This window comes from Octopus sinensis, linkage group LG11 (genome assembly GCF_006345805.1).
Source record: "Octopus sinensis linkage group LG11, ASM634580v1, whole genome shotgun sequence".
Classification (NCBI taxonomy): domain Eukaryota; kingdom Metazoa; phylum Mollusca; class Cephalopoda; order Octopoda; family Octopodidae; genus Octopus; species Octopus sinensis.
The window spans coordinates 61,322,530-61,339,554 of record NC_043007.1 but is presented as its reverse complement, the minus strand read 5'-3'; the positions used below and the strand labels follow the sequence as shown (position 1 = coordinate 61,339,554).

Below are 17,025 nucleotides of genomic sequence, written 5' to 3'. Positions count from 1 at the left end.
GTAAAATCCACACTGGAATACTATTCCAATATCGTGAATGCTGCAGTTCAAATCAACATTATAGGCCACATCCTAAAGAAGAGCGTCATACTGATTGACTACATTCATCAACAAACTACAATATCTCGACCTCAAACATGCTGTCTTCTCTCTTTTCCGCTTATTTTGCTATTACAGTGACCTTTCTACCTTTAAACTCACTACTTACACACAACCTGCAAGCTTGTCTCCCTTCTCACCCCTATACTGTGTCGTTCCTCACAATTTTACAACCACGTTTATCAGTCCTTCCTTCCCAGAGTATCAGCTAAATGGAATTCCCTCTTGATGATGTTATCCCTACATATTCAACCGCAATGGATACTGACCCTCTTCGTAATTAAAACCATAATGAATAGTCAAGTGAAGCTGTTAAATAAAATATGGCCCAGGTTGTTGACTGTTGAAAAATATCTGAGGTGTTCTAATCTATAACAGATTTCTTCGCTTTACTTTCTTTATATACTTTCATTCTATTTTCTTTTGATTTACTCAGCAGCATCGGTTGCTTTCAAGAATAGGAATATCATTATCCCAAGACTTGATAGTTTATGTGACGCTAACTGTCAATATTGATTACATTATTCTTCACATGTTTTTCTTAACTTTCAGCTTATTTTCAGCTCCACGTTTATATTGATTATTCATTAAATCAATCATTTTCCTTGGTTTTTAACGAGTTGATTCGGTCTAGCTTTTCTTCTATCTTCTTTTTCTAGACAGTTTGTTAGGGTACCAAATTAAAAAGGCGACGCATATGAGACATTATAAAGGCAACATTTCAAAAGAGTTGAGATTTTGATTGAGTATGATATGGAATCTTGGGTAACAACAGACAAATTAATGTGAAATATACTGCTTATATTTTACAAAGGACGGTTACCCGGGAACCTCGCGAACACTGGATTATTCTGTCAAGAGCAAAAATAATAAAACTACATTAGAAAATAGAATGAAAGTATATAAAGAAAGTAAAGCGTAGAAATCTGTTATAGATTAGAGCACCTCAGAAACCTGGGCCATATTTTATTCACGAAATGTACGTACTCTCTCTGTGTAGACAGTCGAGAAACAGTGAAAAAGTTAATATAAACCACGTCGCGTAGCTGTGTGTTAAAAAGCTTGCTTCCTAACCACATGGTTTCGGGTTCAGTTCCACTACGCTATAGTCTCGACCCGACCAAAGCCTTGTGGGTGGATTTGGTAGACGGAAACTGAAAGAAACCCGTCGTGTGTGTGTGTGTGTGTGTATGTGTGTGTGTGTGTGCGCACGCATGTGTGTGTAAGTGTGTATTTATATGAGTATGTATCTTTGTGTCTGTGTTTGTTCCCCCACCATCGCTTGACCACCGATGTTGGTGTGTTTATGTCCCTATAACTTAGCGGTTCGTCAAAAGGGATCCGATAAATAAGTACTAGGCTTACAAAGAATAAGTCTTGGAGTCGATTTCTTCGATTAAAACTCTTTAAGGCGATGCTCCAGCATGACCACAGTCAAATGACTGAAACGTATAAAAGAATAAAAGAATAAAGGAATAACCCAACAATGATGTGAAGTTCTACCCATTGATGTGACATCACTGGTGATGTCACTTCCGGTTATGTGAAATCATAGCCTCTAATCTTCTCTTATTGCCCTATCACTGTTGGTTTTTACATTAAACATGACGCAGGCATGGCTGAGTGGTAATTCTTACTACACAGCCATGCGTGCTTCCTAACCACATGGTTCTGGGTTTAGTCGCACTGCATGGCTTTTGGGGCAAGTATCTTCTATTATTGCCTCGGGACGACCAAAGCCTTGTGAGTGGATTTGGCAAACGGAAACTGAAAGAAGCTCGTTGGGGGTGTGCGTGCGTGTGTGTGTGTCGTTGTGTCTATGTTTGTCTACCAACCGGTATTGGTGTGTTTATGTACCCGTAACTTAGTGGTTCGAAAAATAGCGATAGAATAAGTATTAGGCTTTAAAAAAAATAAGCCCTGGGGTCGATTTCTTCGACTAAAACCCTTCAAGGCGGTGCTCCAAGATAGCCACAGTCAAATGACTGAACAGGTAAAAGAGTAAAAGAATAAAAGAATACTCGCTTCTAACTTGACCAATACAAAAATATAAACTAGAAGAACACGAGAAAACGTTATTGCTAATACTGTATGAATTCCTCTAGCATAATTGTAGTACGTCGTTATTAAATAAGCTACGATTCAAGAGACTGAGCTCCTCTCAATATGACACGAGATATGCAAGTTGATATCTCAGTTTTCTGTTTTTAAATTGTAAATTTTGAGAAAAAATTTGATACTGAGTATTAAATTTCAAGGTGACTTGGCGGGGGAGGGGTCTTAATGATTCTCTAATTTATAAAGACGTTTGAAACTTACATGGATATATATTAATAATACTAAAGCTCTAGAGATGTTTGTGTGTACCCGAAATATCTCAGAAATAGTGTATTTTATCTTAATTCTTTTTTGCATATTTATTTTCAAACTTACCTTCGGCAGTGCAGTACAATATATTTGTGATATATGGGACTCTATTTATTAAGAAAAACGATTAAACACAATTTTTGTTATTTCTTGAAGAAAACAAAAATATCGCTTCCGTGGCGTCAACACACATACACATATACAGAAAAATACACACACATATAATGAATGTCATGGCATGTCAATCAACACAAACACACGTCCGCTATCTGTGATATATATACACACACACACAGGGTTCGCGCTCACTAAAGAAAAAAACATTGACTTTTTCATGTACACAATACTTTTATCATTTAGAAATATTTTTAACTGAATGTGATTTCAAAAATGTAAGTTGTTTGTACAGTATTTATATTTTAGCTTTCTTTGAACAGACAGTATTTTAATGTTTTTCTTTAATTATCGCTTGTCGTCCGGAGTTCGTTAATTTTCGTAAAAAAATTTTATTTATTTTTGTTTTAAAGTGAAAGAGAGGAGAAAGTGAAAGATGCATGTACGTGTATATGAAATGGACGTGTGTGTGTGAAAGAGTGAGAGAGAGGAAGAGAGAGAGAAAAAGAGAGTGAAGAAGTGTGTTGTTATGTATACGTACATGCATCAATACATATGCGTACATTTTTGTATGTACATGCGCATGTATGTGTAAGAGAGAGTGAACGTGTGTGTTCTCATGTATATGTAAGTAGCACTCTCTCTCTCTCTCTCTCTCTCTCTCTCTCTCTCTCTCTCTCTCTCTCTCATACACACACACACATACATCTGTTTCATATAGACGCTGTATTTCACTTGAAAACATAAGTAAATAAATAAATGATTTTTACGGAAATTAACGAACAAAACCAGCTGAAACGGATGACAGTTCTGAGAGTCAAAGCGAAAGATCGCCCCAAGGGAACACCATTACAAAAAGTTTTTCGAGTACATTCAACGTATCTCAGCTTCAAAGATTTGGCTGCTATTTCTAGCACGCCCTGCTACCACTATTTGCGAAAAAGGTCCAGCAATACCTGTTATGTGGTATCAGGGCGTGCAAGAAATAGCAGTCAAATCTTTCCTCTTCGGTGGAAAGGAGCTGTTTACGCGTGATTTCGATGTTACATACGTTGAAAGCATGCGAAATAACCTGGGAAAGAAAAAAAACACGAAACAAATCTCCGTTGCTGGGAAACTCAGGACTTTCCAGGTGACCCAACGGGTCAAAGGTAGTCTAGTATACTATATTACTTGAAGGAATATATTGCGTTAGACAAATTAAAACCTTCCTCGAAATCAAAGGTTTGTATATGAACCTAATTTGAGACATTTTAGTAATCGCCATCACTTCATCTACGATTGAGAACGAACTAAATAATTTTTTTTTTTCTATTTTCAGGAAAGTCGAAAGCATCAGTAACTGTAATGTGCAAGTCTGAAAATGCATGTTATAGTGTTGATTCTATCTTCATAACTATTGATGGATGCAGTTCCTGTCGCTGTCAAAAGAGTGGAAAAGTTCGTTGTACCAAAATTTGTGGTTGGAAAAGCAAAAAAGGTAATTATTAGTTTTAAGGTTTTGCTTTCATCTTTCTGTGTGTGTGCGTGCGTATGCGTGCGTATGCGTGCGTGCGCAAATGTGACTGCGTGTTAAGAGATTTACTCCTCAACCACATGGTTCTGATTTCAGTCTCACTGCGTGACACCTTGTTTTTACTGTAACGTGTTTTTACTATAACTCCAGATCAACCAAAACTTTCTAAATGGATTTTGAAAGAATCCCGTCGTGTATATTCGTGCGTGCGTGTGTGTATATGTGTGTGTCTTTTAATGTTATGTTTGTCTCCCACCACCGCGTGGCAACTGGTGTTGTTTTATTTACGTTTTTCTACTCTATTTCTTTCTGTTGCTAGCTTTTTACTAAATGCTATCGATGCTGCTCTAATCGCTTCTTCAGAATTCCCCACCACCGTTCGTTGGCGATTTCCCCTATCACTTGCCGCTTAACCAGTTTACCAATCTGGTCTTTGCGTGCCAGTAAGGATGCGTTCAACTTCCAATAACCGAGTATCTGTCTACGGGCTCTATTGAAACCGACTGAGCAGGTCGCAAATTCGTGGTCTGTGTAGCTCACCAATTTGAAATATGGACATCCTACACTCTCCCTATCCGCTGGCCAAACAAATACTCTATATAGATACGATCGGGACGACACGCTGTGGTTGTTCCATATCCACACAGGCACATCAGAGAAATCCAACTAGTACCTGTCTAGTCATTTAGGTCTGAGAAAGAATGTTCAGGGATGCCTGTTGAACCCGCCTTCTTTTTGGCTGAGGGGGAGGTGGGGAAAAGCTTCTCTTGTATGCTTTTACTAAGCTCTCCGGTCTTCTGAAGGTATTTTTCTTTTATCCCCAGAAACAGCTGCTGGATTTTTAATACTCTTCCTCAACCCCTTTAATTCTTAATATCATTTCTATTCTGTGGAAGTCGGACCTTTTTGTTTATTAACATATATACTTTTTTTGTATTTAATGTATTGGGTCATCCCATAAATAATGCGGGGTTTTTTATACTTCTTTTATTTTTCAAAACTAAGCTTTTTTTTTAATCTAAAATATACTCGCCTTCATTTTCTACAATGCTGTACTATCTATCTGGTGGACTTGCAAGGCCCCTCTTCCAAAATTCACTTGTCCGTGATAAAAAATACTCCTCCTGTACTGTTCTGACCTCGCCTGCACAATTCTTATTCTTTCCATCCAAATGATTTTGAAGACTGCGGAATAAATGATAATCAGATGGGACAATGTCCGGCGAATATGATGGGTGGGGCATCGTTTCCCATTAAAACTGCTCCAGCCTTTGGAATGTCATCCTCGCTGTATGTGGCCGAGCATTATCCTGATGGAAGAATATCGTTTGTCTTGAAACCAAAGATGGTAGTTTTTCTTCTAGCGCTGACTTAAGCGGCTCAAACTGCTCGCAGTATATCCCCTTTGTTATTGTTTGGTTAGGGCTTAAAAGCTCAAAGTGGGCTAACCCTCTCATATCCCACCAAACAGATAACAACACATTACGTGGGTGAAGACCTTCTTTAGCCTGGGTCGTCAGTGTTTCTCCTTTCCCTACTCACTATCTTCGGCGCTTGACATTTTTATAGAGAACCCATTTCTTATCACCAGTCACTATTTGGTCCCAAAAAATGTTCACTCGTGTGATGTAACAGCAAAGAAAAGCAAACATTCATTCTCTGCACGCGATTAGACTCGAAAAGTTTGTGAGGAACCCATTGACCCAATTTGCTGACTTTTCCGATGGCATGCAGATGTCGATGAATGATGGAATGACTAAATCCAAGTTTCTCTGCTAGTTCCTCAACAGTTACGATAGAATTTTGTTACACCAGGGTTTGCAGGACGTCCTCGTCGAGTTCTACAAATCTTCCAGAACGAGGCTCGTCTTCTAAGCTGTAGTTTCCGGCTCGAAATTTCTAGAACCACAGTTGACACTGGCTTACGCTTATTGTCCGATCCCTATATACTGCATTAATATTCCTCGCACTTTCCGACGAGTTTTTGCCTTTATTGAACTCATAAAGCAAAATTTTCTGGATATGCTCCTTTACCACTTCCGTTATAGCTTTGAAAAATAACTGTTAAAATCGAACTACACTCTTCAAAACTTGCACTAAGAATAAGTACAAAGTAAAATTACTACCTGTTTTTATAGCAAGTTGATGCAGGTGGTTTATCCCTTTTCCCTCCGACTTTTATTTCATGCAATTGAAAAGAACCGCATTATTTATGGGGTGACCCAATATTTGATATTCTTTGTATATCGACCTGCCTAACTTGCTTATCCTTACACTAACTCTTCTACCTGCTCACATTTAAACCTCTTGAGCACTACTAAGTGTATTCTATACGGAGAATATCTGATTCTCATCTATGAACTATACATACATACATACATACATACATACATACATACATACATACATACATACATACATACATACATACATACATACATACAAAGAGACAGTCTCTTTGTGATGTTGTTTATACTTTCTGTAAACCCCTTGTCATTCATGTTAAGGAAACAGAAATACCAAAACACCACTGTTTCTTTGTGGATGACTTAAAACTTTATGCAAAGAATATACATGGGATGAAAAAGAACCTTCACCTAGTTACAACATTCTCAAAGGATGTAGGGTTGGAGTTTTATCAGGATAAATGTTGTTATATGGTTGTGAAAAGGGGGGAAACTATAAACCAGACCAGTAACATCTCCATCAATGATTTCACTGTTTCCCCTGTATCTGACGAGGAATGTTACAGGTATCTAGGGGTGGATGAAAATATTATCTTACGATGGCACCTGTAACAAAATACGAGTCACTAAAGAATATTACAGCCGAATAAAGAAAATTTGGAACACAGAAATCTCTGCATTCAATAAAACAGTGGCCCACAGTGTGTTTGCAGTGCCAATACCCATACCAACATTTGGGCTGCTTGATTGGACGCTTGATGAGATCCAAGCCATAATTTTCACATAAACAGTGACATACACCGCCACTGCCTTAAACAAAAACAAGGTGGCAGAGGCTTAACATCGATCCAAAATGCTTTTCAATGTCGCATCATATCCCTTCGGCAACATCTTTTAACAACCAAGTGTCGAAGTGCGTCCCTTGACCAAGTTTGCATACATGAGGCTGATAACATCATAAGACTTGGAAGGCAGCTCCTTGAGCTACACTCTTTGTAAGATAACCTAGAATTCATGCCCAAAGAAGTCGCTCGGCTCTACCGCAATGTTTCATCAGATGAAGGGATGAGAGTATATCAGCAGAAGATTATGCATGTATATGTTAGTAGAAAGCTCCGTGATGATAGTAACATCGATCATCAAAGCAGTTTATCATGGACCAACAACCGGATTACCAACTCCCACTTTGAAGGGTATGCGTTTTCAATCTAGGAAGAGGAAACATGCACAAAAGGGATAGAGATGCAGGAAAAGCAGTAAAACGTGACAACCGATGCAAACTTTGTGTTGTTCACACTGAAGATATCACCCACATTATAAGCGGTCGTCCGAAAATGTCATTACGGTATTATCTACTACCATCTGTTCCCCAACATGAAAAAATACTGGGTTTAGAACCTGTTTTGCAGTGTTGATGACTTTTTGAGCAACAGGATGAAAGCTTATTCACTAATGGGATCCAAGCCAAGCACTGAAACACTGATACAAGAAATGTGTGGACCATAAAGGAGACTATGTTGTAAAATAAGCGTCATTTGGTTACATTCCATGAGAGTATCATGGTCAGTTTATGAAACTTTCAGCCAACCTCGCATGAATATATATATAATTACTTATTGAACGCCCCTCGTATATATATATATATATATATATATATATATATATATAATATATATATATATATATATATATATATATATATATATATATATATACACGAGGGGCGTTCAATAAGTAATGCCCCTGACCCACTTCCCATAGCAGTAGAGCAACGAAACTTGGCACAGTTATTTTGTTTTCCAGAGTTACGCATTTCTTCCATTGTTTGATGTAGCTCTGGAGACCGTTTTTGTAGAAGACCCCAGCTTGGTCCTCCAACCATGACGTGACTTCAGAAATCAAGGCTGCATCATCTGGGAAACGCTTTCCTTTCAAAAACAACTTCATGACTGGGAAGAGGTGAAAATCAGAGGGTGCAAGGTCAGGAAAGTAGGGGGATGGGGGAGGAGTTCATAGCCATACGCCTGTGCTTCTGATCTGGCGACAAGCGAGTTGTGGACCGGAGCGTTGTCCTGCAGGAGGAGGATGTCTTTGCTGATCTTGCTCCGCCTCTTGATTTTGATAACTTCTCTTAATTTCCTCAAAAGTGAAGCATAATAGGCTCCTGCAATTGTGGTACCCTTTGCCAGGAAATCTGTCATCACTACTCCGTCCTGGTCCCAGAAGACTGTGAGCATGACCTTGCCAGCGGAGGGTTGCACCCTTGCCTTCTTTGGAGGGGGTGAGTCACGGTGCTTCCACTGCATTGACTGGGCTTTGGTCTCTGGATCATTGTGATGGACCCAGGTTTCATCCTGTGTAATCAGTCTTTTGAAAAATTTTGACTCATCTTCTTGGCACATCTCCAAATTCACCCTCGAGCACTCGACGCGTTCTTGCTTCTGGAAAGGCGTGAGCAACCTGGGAATCCATCTGGCAGACACCTTTTGCATATGCAAATGGGTCATGAATGATAATTTCCACAGACCCGGTACTAATCTTGACCTCATGGGCTATTTGGCGAATAATTATGCGTCGATCTTCCAAAATGGCAGCCTCAACTTGACGGACAGATGCCTCATCAATGGCAGAAGGGGCGACCAGATCTGGGAGCTGTTTCCACAGAGTTCCGACCATGTTTGAATTCACGATGCCAGCGTTTTACAAGGACATATGATGGGGCATCATCACCATAAGTTACTTTCATTTCATCAAAAGTCTCCCGTGGTGTGCGTCCTTTCAAATACAAAAACCGGATCACTGCTCGACACTCAACAGGCTCCATTTCACACTTGACTCGGTTCAAACACCTGTAAATCAGAAACCACAATTAACTCAGAGCTGTAATTTGCCACTTACTCTATAGAGATATAAATGATTGCACATGCAAAATTTCAGCTAGATCCAACAACTGCAAGTGGGTCAGAGGCATTACTTATTGAACGTCCCTCGTATATGGTCATTACTCGGAGTTTTATCGATCAGATGTCTGCTATGAATAAAACTTTAAGCCGCATTCGGCTTGAAAGACTGACTCTTGTTGGTTATTGATAATCTTCGTTCCAATTTTGATGCGATGAAAATTGTTGCCTAACGATGTAATGGGAACAATTCCGTCAACATTAAATTTCGTTCGCGGTAGAATTATCTGGGACAGTAATTAGAAATCACCTCAGATTTCTATCAAGAGTGACAAAGAGTCCAGAAATAAGTTTTCCTTCCTTTCTATTACACAATCGTTTTGATTTTAGCGTCCTATAATTCTCTTCCCAGAAATCCGGCTTCGTACAGTAAATATGAAACGATTTTTGTTTTCCTCAGGAGCCAAAAAGCGCAATTTGGTAAAGTGCGTCTACGAAATGAAAGTCTATTATGCAGGCGCTAGATTCTTGTCCAAAGAAGGCTGCAAGACATGTTTCTGTTTGACCAGTGGCAGTGTATATTGTACCAGTGGAAATTGTAAAGAAAAACCCCGAAAGAAATTAAGTAAGAACATATCTTTCTCTCAAATCATTATAATTTAGTTAATTACTTTTATACACATTCCATCTGCACGTCTTCATGTTGTTTGTTATTGTTATTTTTAATGTTCGCTTTTATTTGATTTGACTATATATAAATGTATATATATAAATATATATATATATATATATATATATATATATATATATATATATATATATATATATATATATTATATTATATTATATATATATATATATATATATATATATATATATATATATATATATATATATTATATTATATATATATATATATATATATATATATTAATAATAATAAAACTGGAGAGATGTTTGTGTGTAACCGAAATATCTCAGACATAATTTTTTTTGCATATTTATTTTCATACTTACCTTCGGCAGTGCAGTACAAATTTTTAAAATATCTGGACGTCTATTTATTAATGAAAACGATTAAACACAATTTTTTGTGTGTTATTTCTTCACGAAAAAAGAACATGGCTCCTGTGACGTCAACTTACATACACACATATAGAATACACACACATATAAGAAATGTCATGGCAGTAAATCAACACAAACACACGTCCGCTATCTGTGGCATATACACACACATTTATACACATATGCATGTGTATATGAAATGGACGTGTGTGTGTGAATGGGAGAGAGAAAGAGAGAGAGAGAGGGGAGAGAGTGAGTGAAGGGGTGTGTTGTCATGTATACGTACATACATCAATACATATGTGTACATCTGTTTTGCATGTACGTGTGCATGTGTGTGTGGGAGAGAGAGAGAGTGAGTGAACGTGTGTGTTCTCATGTATGTGTAAGTGACACTCTCTCTCTCTCACACACACAAACACAAACGCACGCACACGTGCGCGCGTCTATTTCATATACACGTTCGTACATCTTTCACTTTCTCCTCTATTTCACTTTAAAACAACAGTAAATAAATAAATAAAAATTACGGAAATTAACGAACAAAACCAGCCGATCCGGATGACAGATCAAAGCGACAGTTCTGAGAGTCAAAATGAAAGATCGCCTCAAGGGAATGTCACTACAAAAGTTTTTCGGGTACATTCAACGTATCTCACCTCCAAAGATTTGGCTGCTATTTCTAGCGCGCCCTTCTACCACGTAACAGCTATTTTCAATGAAGAACCCGCAATATCTATTACGTGGTAGCAGGGCGTGCAAGAAATAGCAGTTAAATCTTTCCTTTTCTGTGGAAAGAGACCATTTACGCGTGATTTCTATGCCACATTCGTTGAAATTATGCGAAATAACCTAGAAAAGAAAAAAACCCACTAAACATCTTTGTTAATACATTGGTATTGAATTGCTTGTGTGTGTGTGTGTGTGTGTGTGTGTGTGTGTGTGTGTGTGTGTGTGTGTGTGTGTGTGTGCAACTAGAGAGTTTGTTCATAATATTCTTGGGGATTTGTTTTTAGTTTTGGGATTTTTTTCTCTCTGTGTATGTACTCAGTAAGTTTGGTCTGCAACTGATCTAAGGTCTCTGCGATAAGAACGATGTTGTCTGCAAACTGAATTGATAAAATTTGTTAATAGCTCGCTGTTAATGCTGACACCACCTTTCCAGCCCGTCCCTAGTGACTGTTTTGAGGGACGCAGGGATGAACTTTGGAAAGACGGTAAATCCGGATCCAGAACTCTTACGAGTGGTAACAGCAGCGCTATAGCTCTCTCATATATCTTTCGGGAGGTGACAGCAGAACTAATTATATAATCTCTGATCAGAAGAAAGGCGTGTATTTTGCCTTGTTGATTTGGCTTAACAAATGAGTATATGATGTCATCAGAAAAGTGTGTTAATGTTTGCTTGTTAGTTTTTATAATGCTTTGTTTTCTTAGGGGGTGCCAAATTGTGAGTCTATGGTTGATCAGAATACGTTCACGAGAGGCGGTACTTTAATCATAATTGATTTTATATAACTAAACCCAGGCGTGGTTTAAATGAATACTATTATTGTTACTAATGAAAACACCGCTTTACGCGGGATTTTTGTTGTTTTGTTGTTATTTGTTCTTTGGGCAAAGAAAACTCTTGATTTGTCAATGATGGTACTATAAAACTATGGTTTTCAAATTAAACCACAAACACATCACTTAACATATAGAATGAGATTTTCCACTATGTGTGTGTATTTAAACTCAATTTACGTGGTATTATAGCTTTATGTGATATGCACCGAGGGCCATTATTCAAAAACAGAATTATTTCACTTCTCTCAAACATTTATATATTCTTACGACGTCATATATTTTATTTTATGCGCCCTTTTCAAGCCTAGACAGGCTCATGGGCCCGGTTTCCCGGTTTCTATGGCGTATGTCCCAGCTGGACGGGACGCCAATCCATCGCAGCGTTACTCAAGAAACAGGAAGAAAGAATGAGAGAAAGTTGGGACGAAAGAGTACAACAAGGATCTTTTCCTTTTGAACGGCAGTTTTCAACACAATTTCTAGTTAACTAAACACTTGGATCTTTTCAATTCTGAAGCCAGGACCACAGATCTTTCTACTTAACTAAATATTCTGAAACTTCGTATGCTGATAGAGTCTAGCAAAACAAGACACAGGTTGGAACTAGTTTATTTGAGAAAAATCTATTTTATGACTTTAATCGTAGATTAAAACTGCGAATTTTAACCAATCAGATTGTTTGTTTTCATGTGTAAAACTTGACTGCATTCTATTAGTGTGACGTAGAAAGCGCTTTTGTGATGTACTAACGTTCGGAAAACTGTAAACAAACACAGAACGTAACGGCAGACGAAATACGGCTACGCATTTCGCCCGGCGTGCTAACGTTTCTGCCAGCTCTTTGCTTTTTTAATATTAAATTTCTTGCCTTTTGCACAAATAAATACAATAAGTGAAATGAAACGCATTAGCTTAGAAACGAAATCTTGTTAGAAGCCTCGTCACTGAGATGTCACTTCTTAATAGCAAACGAAAGCAAGTACTAACAGAATGGAAACATTTTCAGTTTAATACATGTGGCTTATTAACTAGTTTTAAATATTGTTATTAGAAGGTGGCTGACTATAGGATCCTGGAAACATGAGTACGTTAAATAATTAGAAGGAGATTTCACGGAGACATGCGGCTTGTTTACATTTAAGATGTTTAATACGTCACCAAATTGGTGGTCGAGACGGAGTAAATAAAATAAAGCCGAATGACGGAATATCATTGGTTAAAATTCTAATTATTAAACAACGTTAAACTTAGAAGTTACAATTCCGTTTTCATTCTGGTTTACAATTAAGTTTACTTTTGACACATTCTACCAGTATACGAAGTTTCAAATTGTTTGGTTCAGTAGGAAAAATTTGAAAAAACTGGCTTCAGAATTGAAAAGATCCAAACACTTTTAAACTTCGTATACTGGTAGAATGTGTCGAAATAAAACATTTTTCTCTCTTGGCTTTCTTGAGAAAATTGTAATTTGTAAGTTTAACGTAGTTTAATTTTTCGAATTTTAACTAATCGATTGCCTCTATTGAGCTAAAATCATTTGCTGCGTCTAAAACTGAGACAACATCCTGCCACTAACCCTCACCCTCACCCTAACCCTAAATTTTAGCCTTTCGTTTTTTTGGGGTTTCTTTTCTTAATTGTTAAATTAATTTAAGGATAACAATTAAGAAAAAAAACGAAAGGCTAAAACGAAAGCAATGGAAAATAATTTTAATTTAACAATTAAGAAAAAAAGTGAAAGGCTAAAACGAAAGCAAAAACTCAAAACAAAAACAAAACGAATAACTTTAGACACACGCGTAACAATTAAAATAATTCTATAATTTTATACACACGCTTTCCGTATATTCTGTATAAATGGCTGTTTACGTAAACATAACAGTGACAGGATGTTGTCTCAGTTTTAGACGGAGCAAATGATTTTAGCTCAATAGAGGCGATTCATTGGTTAAAATTTGAAAAATTAAACTACATTAAACTTACAAATTACAATTTTCTCAAGAAAGCCAAGAGAAAAAAATGTTTTATTTTGACACATTCTACCAGTATACGAAGTTTTAAAGTGTTTAGTTAACTAGAAATTGTGTTGAAAACTGCCGTTCAAAAGGAAAAGATCCTACAACAGGGGTCGCTACAATCCTCTGCCGAAGCTTCGTGGAGCTTTAGGTGTTTTCGCTCAATAAACCCACACAACGCCCGGTCTGGAAATCGAAACTGCGATCCTCCGACCGTGAGTCTGCTGCCCTAACCACTGGACCATTGCTCCTCCACATATATAAATAAATGTGTGTGTGTGTAGGAGCAATGGCCCACTGGTTAAGAATAGGAGCTGATGGCTACTCTGAATTAGTTCTCTTTGTTCATTTTCCCTTCATTTAAGAAAATTACGTAAGTCATATAAGTGTGTTCTACTCTTCTTTGTATATATTGAAGAGATCCCCTACACACATACATACATACATACATACATACATACATACATACATACATACATACATACATACATACATACATGCTTTCTTTGTATTTTTCTAACCACATTCGTCTCCAGAGGGTCACTAATTTCCACAACAGAACATATCTTTCTATCGTGGTCCCACACGATATGTGGTCGGTTATGTTTTGGTAGCTGTTTTAATTTTTAAGTTCCACCAACATTCTTTTGACCCATTGATCGCAATGTCAACTTTGTTTGTAGGTATTTTCTTCTTTATTGTATGTACGTGTGTGTGTGTGTGTGAGTTCATTTAACAATAGTTGATGAGGTACTACGCAGAGTATTACAAATGAAGTACAAACACAATCGAGCTTACAATATCTGATGATGAATGAAGCCTTATGTCCACAATGCTCCAGCTAGGCCAACAGATATGGCATGTCATTGTTGTTGGTTGAACAGCTATAAAGAAAAGCATAGGTGAAAACTTTGATCGACCTTCCTGGGTAACTAACTTATCTGCATGTTTCCTTTAAATTGGAATCAATAAGTCCATAGATACACAGACATACAGAAATTGTCCAAAAGGAATTTTCTGACAACTCAATAGCATTTCACATATTTAGTTATATTTAGTTAATATTGCTGACTGTTTTACTATCTGGAACACTTCAGTTAGACATAGTGTACAACTTCAAGATTCCTTGAAGTATTATGTATAACTTTGTCGACAGACATCAATCAACTCTACATTTACTGATTTGTGACCATAAACTGGTAAATATATACATACATATACAAAAACATTCTCACAAACGCACACACATTCACACACACACACATATATATATATATGTAGAAGGGGAGAGTGAGATGCATTTGTATATGCATGTATATATATATATATATATGGTGGCTGCCCCCTCGTTATCAAGTATGGCCATTGCACGAAGCTTAATCAATGTTGTTATCATGCAATGCCTATGCAAGAAATTTTTTTTATAGTGAGGAAAGGCTGTGCACTGAGTCAATTCCACTCACTAAGCAACAGCAGCCATAATCCGAAAAAAAGAACAAGTCAACATCATCGGTAACCACTGAGCCACAGGTTTTATGTCGGAGTTATCCCAGTTACCTGAGTTGCCTTCTCCTAGAAGGATGCCCTAACAAAGGCTAGGAGTTCTTCACTCATAATGGTTTAACCGCGCAATCGGGTATTCAGTCCGAGTATTTCTATGTCCCCGTGCATGATACAGCCTTAAGACATTTATTGGATGGCCATTGACTCTCAAGAGTTCCTCCGCCCTTTGACAGGTTTTGTTTTTCATCCTGCAGGGTGTCCAATAAACACCCTCCTCACCAAGCAAGCTTGGTGGGGTTGCTGGTTTAGTCGCCGATGACCCGACCATGCAACAGGTTGTACTGGGTTACATGTTACTAGTAGCACTCGAAAGTGACCTAACATATATATATATATATATATATATATACACACACACACGCACAAACATACACACACACACACACACACATGTAAATGTCAAACGATGAAAATGAGTGCTCAACACTGCATTGGGAGATAAAATTTCTTTATTTGTGAATTAAGGCTACCATTGGTTTCATGTTAAGAAAAGAGGGAAAATATCTTAATATGAACCAATTTTAGGACATAACTGTCACTACATAAACCTGATGATTGTGTGCTGCATGAAAGTACTAGTTTATTTCAATATTGTAAAATTGTAAAAATTGCAATAAAACATGAAAATCATACCATTGATTTTGTGTGTGTGTGTGTGTGTGTGTGTGTGTGTGTGTGTGGTGTGTGTGTGTGCATGCGTGCATATGTGTGTGTGTTTATAGGTACTATTTACAGAGCAGAAATGTGTGTGCATGCATGAAACTCTCAGCCTTTCAGTCACTCTGTTGCTTTTGTTAAATATTAATAATATATATATACTTTTTATATGAGTTTTTTAGGGAGCAGAAATAATTGTAAAATTAGTCACCTAATAAAGAAAATTCTTAATCTAACACATTCTACTTATTTAAAAATATCTAGTACATAATATATGTGCATCTGTTTGAGTAGAAAGTTTATGTATATGTGTATTCAGTCCACTCTGTTGGATGGTTGGTGTTAAGGGCGTCCACCCATAAAAACCAGGCCAAAACAGACACAGAAGCCTGGTGCAGTCTTCTGCCTGACCAGCTCCTATCAAACCATCCAACCCATGCCAGCATGGAAGACAAATGTTAAACGATGATGATGTATTTAAGTATGGGTATATATATATATATATACACACACACACATACATATACATTCACACTCACACATATGCATTTGTGTATGCATATTTGTATATATGTATTTGTATGTGTATGTATGTACGTATGTATGCATGCATCATACCTGTATGTATACACACACACACACACAAACATATTCCCTATATGTAAATAAATCTGCATGTGTCAGTACATGTGAGCCTAGTGAATGATTCTTTTCATGCTGTTTTGTCTTGTATTTTGGGACATATTTCCTCGTTTGTATATTACAAATACTGGAGACTTAAGTACTTGAGCTGATAGAAAATCAGCTCAACCCAGTGTAAGAAATATCATTTTGAGACTGGTGGCCTATTAAATTGCACCCGTCAGCCTTGTATTTCTAAGGACGGTAACTATCTCTTTTGTCAGCCATGTTTACATTGTAGGTTGACAAGTTGATTTTTTGCATTCCTTCCTCAGGCCTTTTTTATTAAC

The 17,025-nt window shown here is 37.3% G+C and overlaps 1 protein-coding gene across 1 annotated transcript in view; it reads left to right on the top strand.

Moving 5' to 3' along the window:
• The window catches only part of LOC115217671, a 337,402-nt gene that overhangs the window by 312,758 nt on the left and 7,619 nt on the right, over positions 1 to 17,025 (top strand). The window contains exons 62-63 of the mRNA XM_036507562.1: positions 3,902 to 4,060; positions 9,643 to 9,807. Coding sequence (XP_036363455.1) covers positions 3,902 to 4,060; positions 9,643 to 9,807 — 324 coding nt within the window. The remainder of the gene's footprint in view (positions 1 to 3,901; positions 4,061 to 9,642; positions 9,808 to 17,025) is intronic.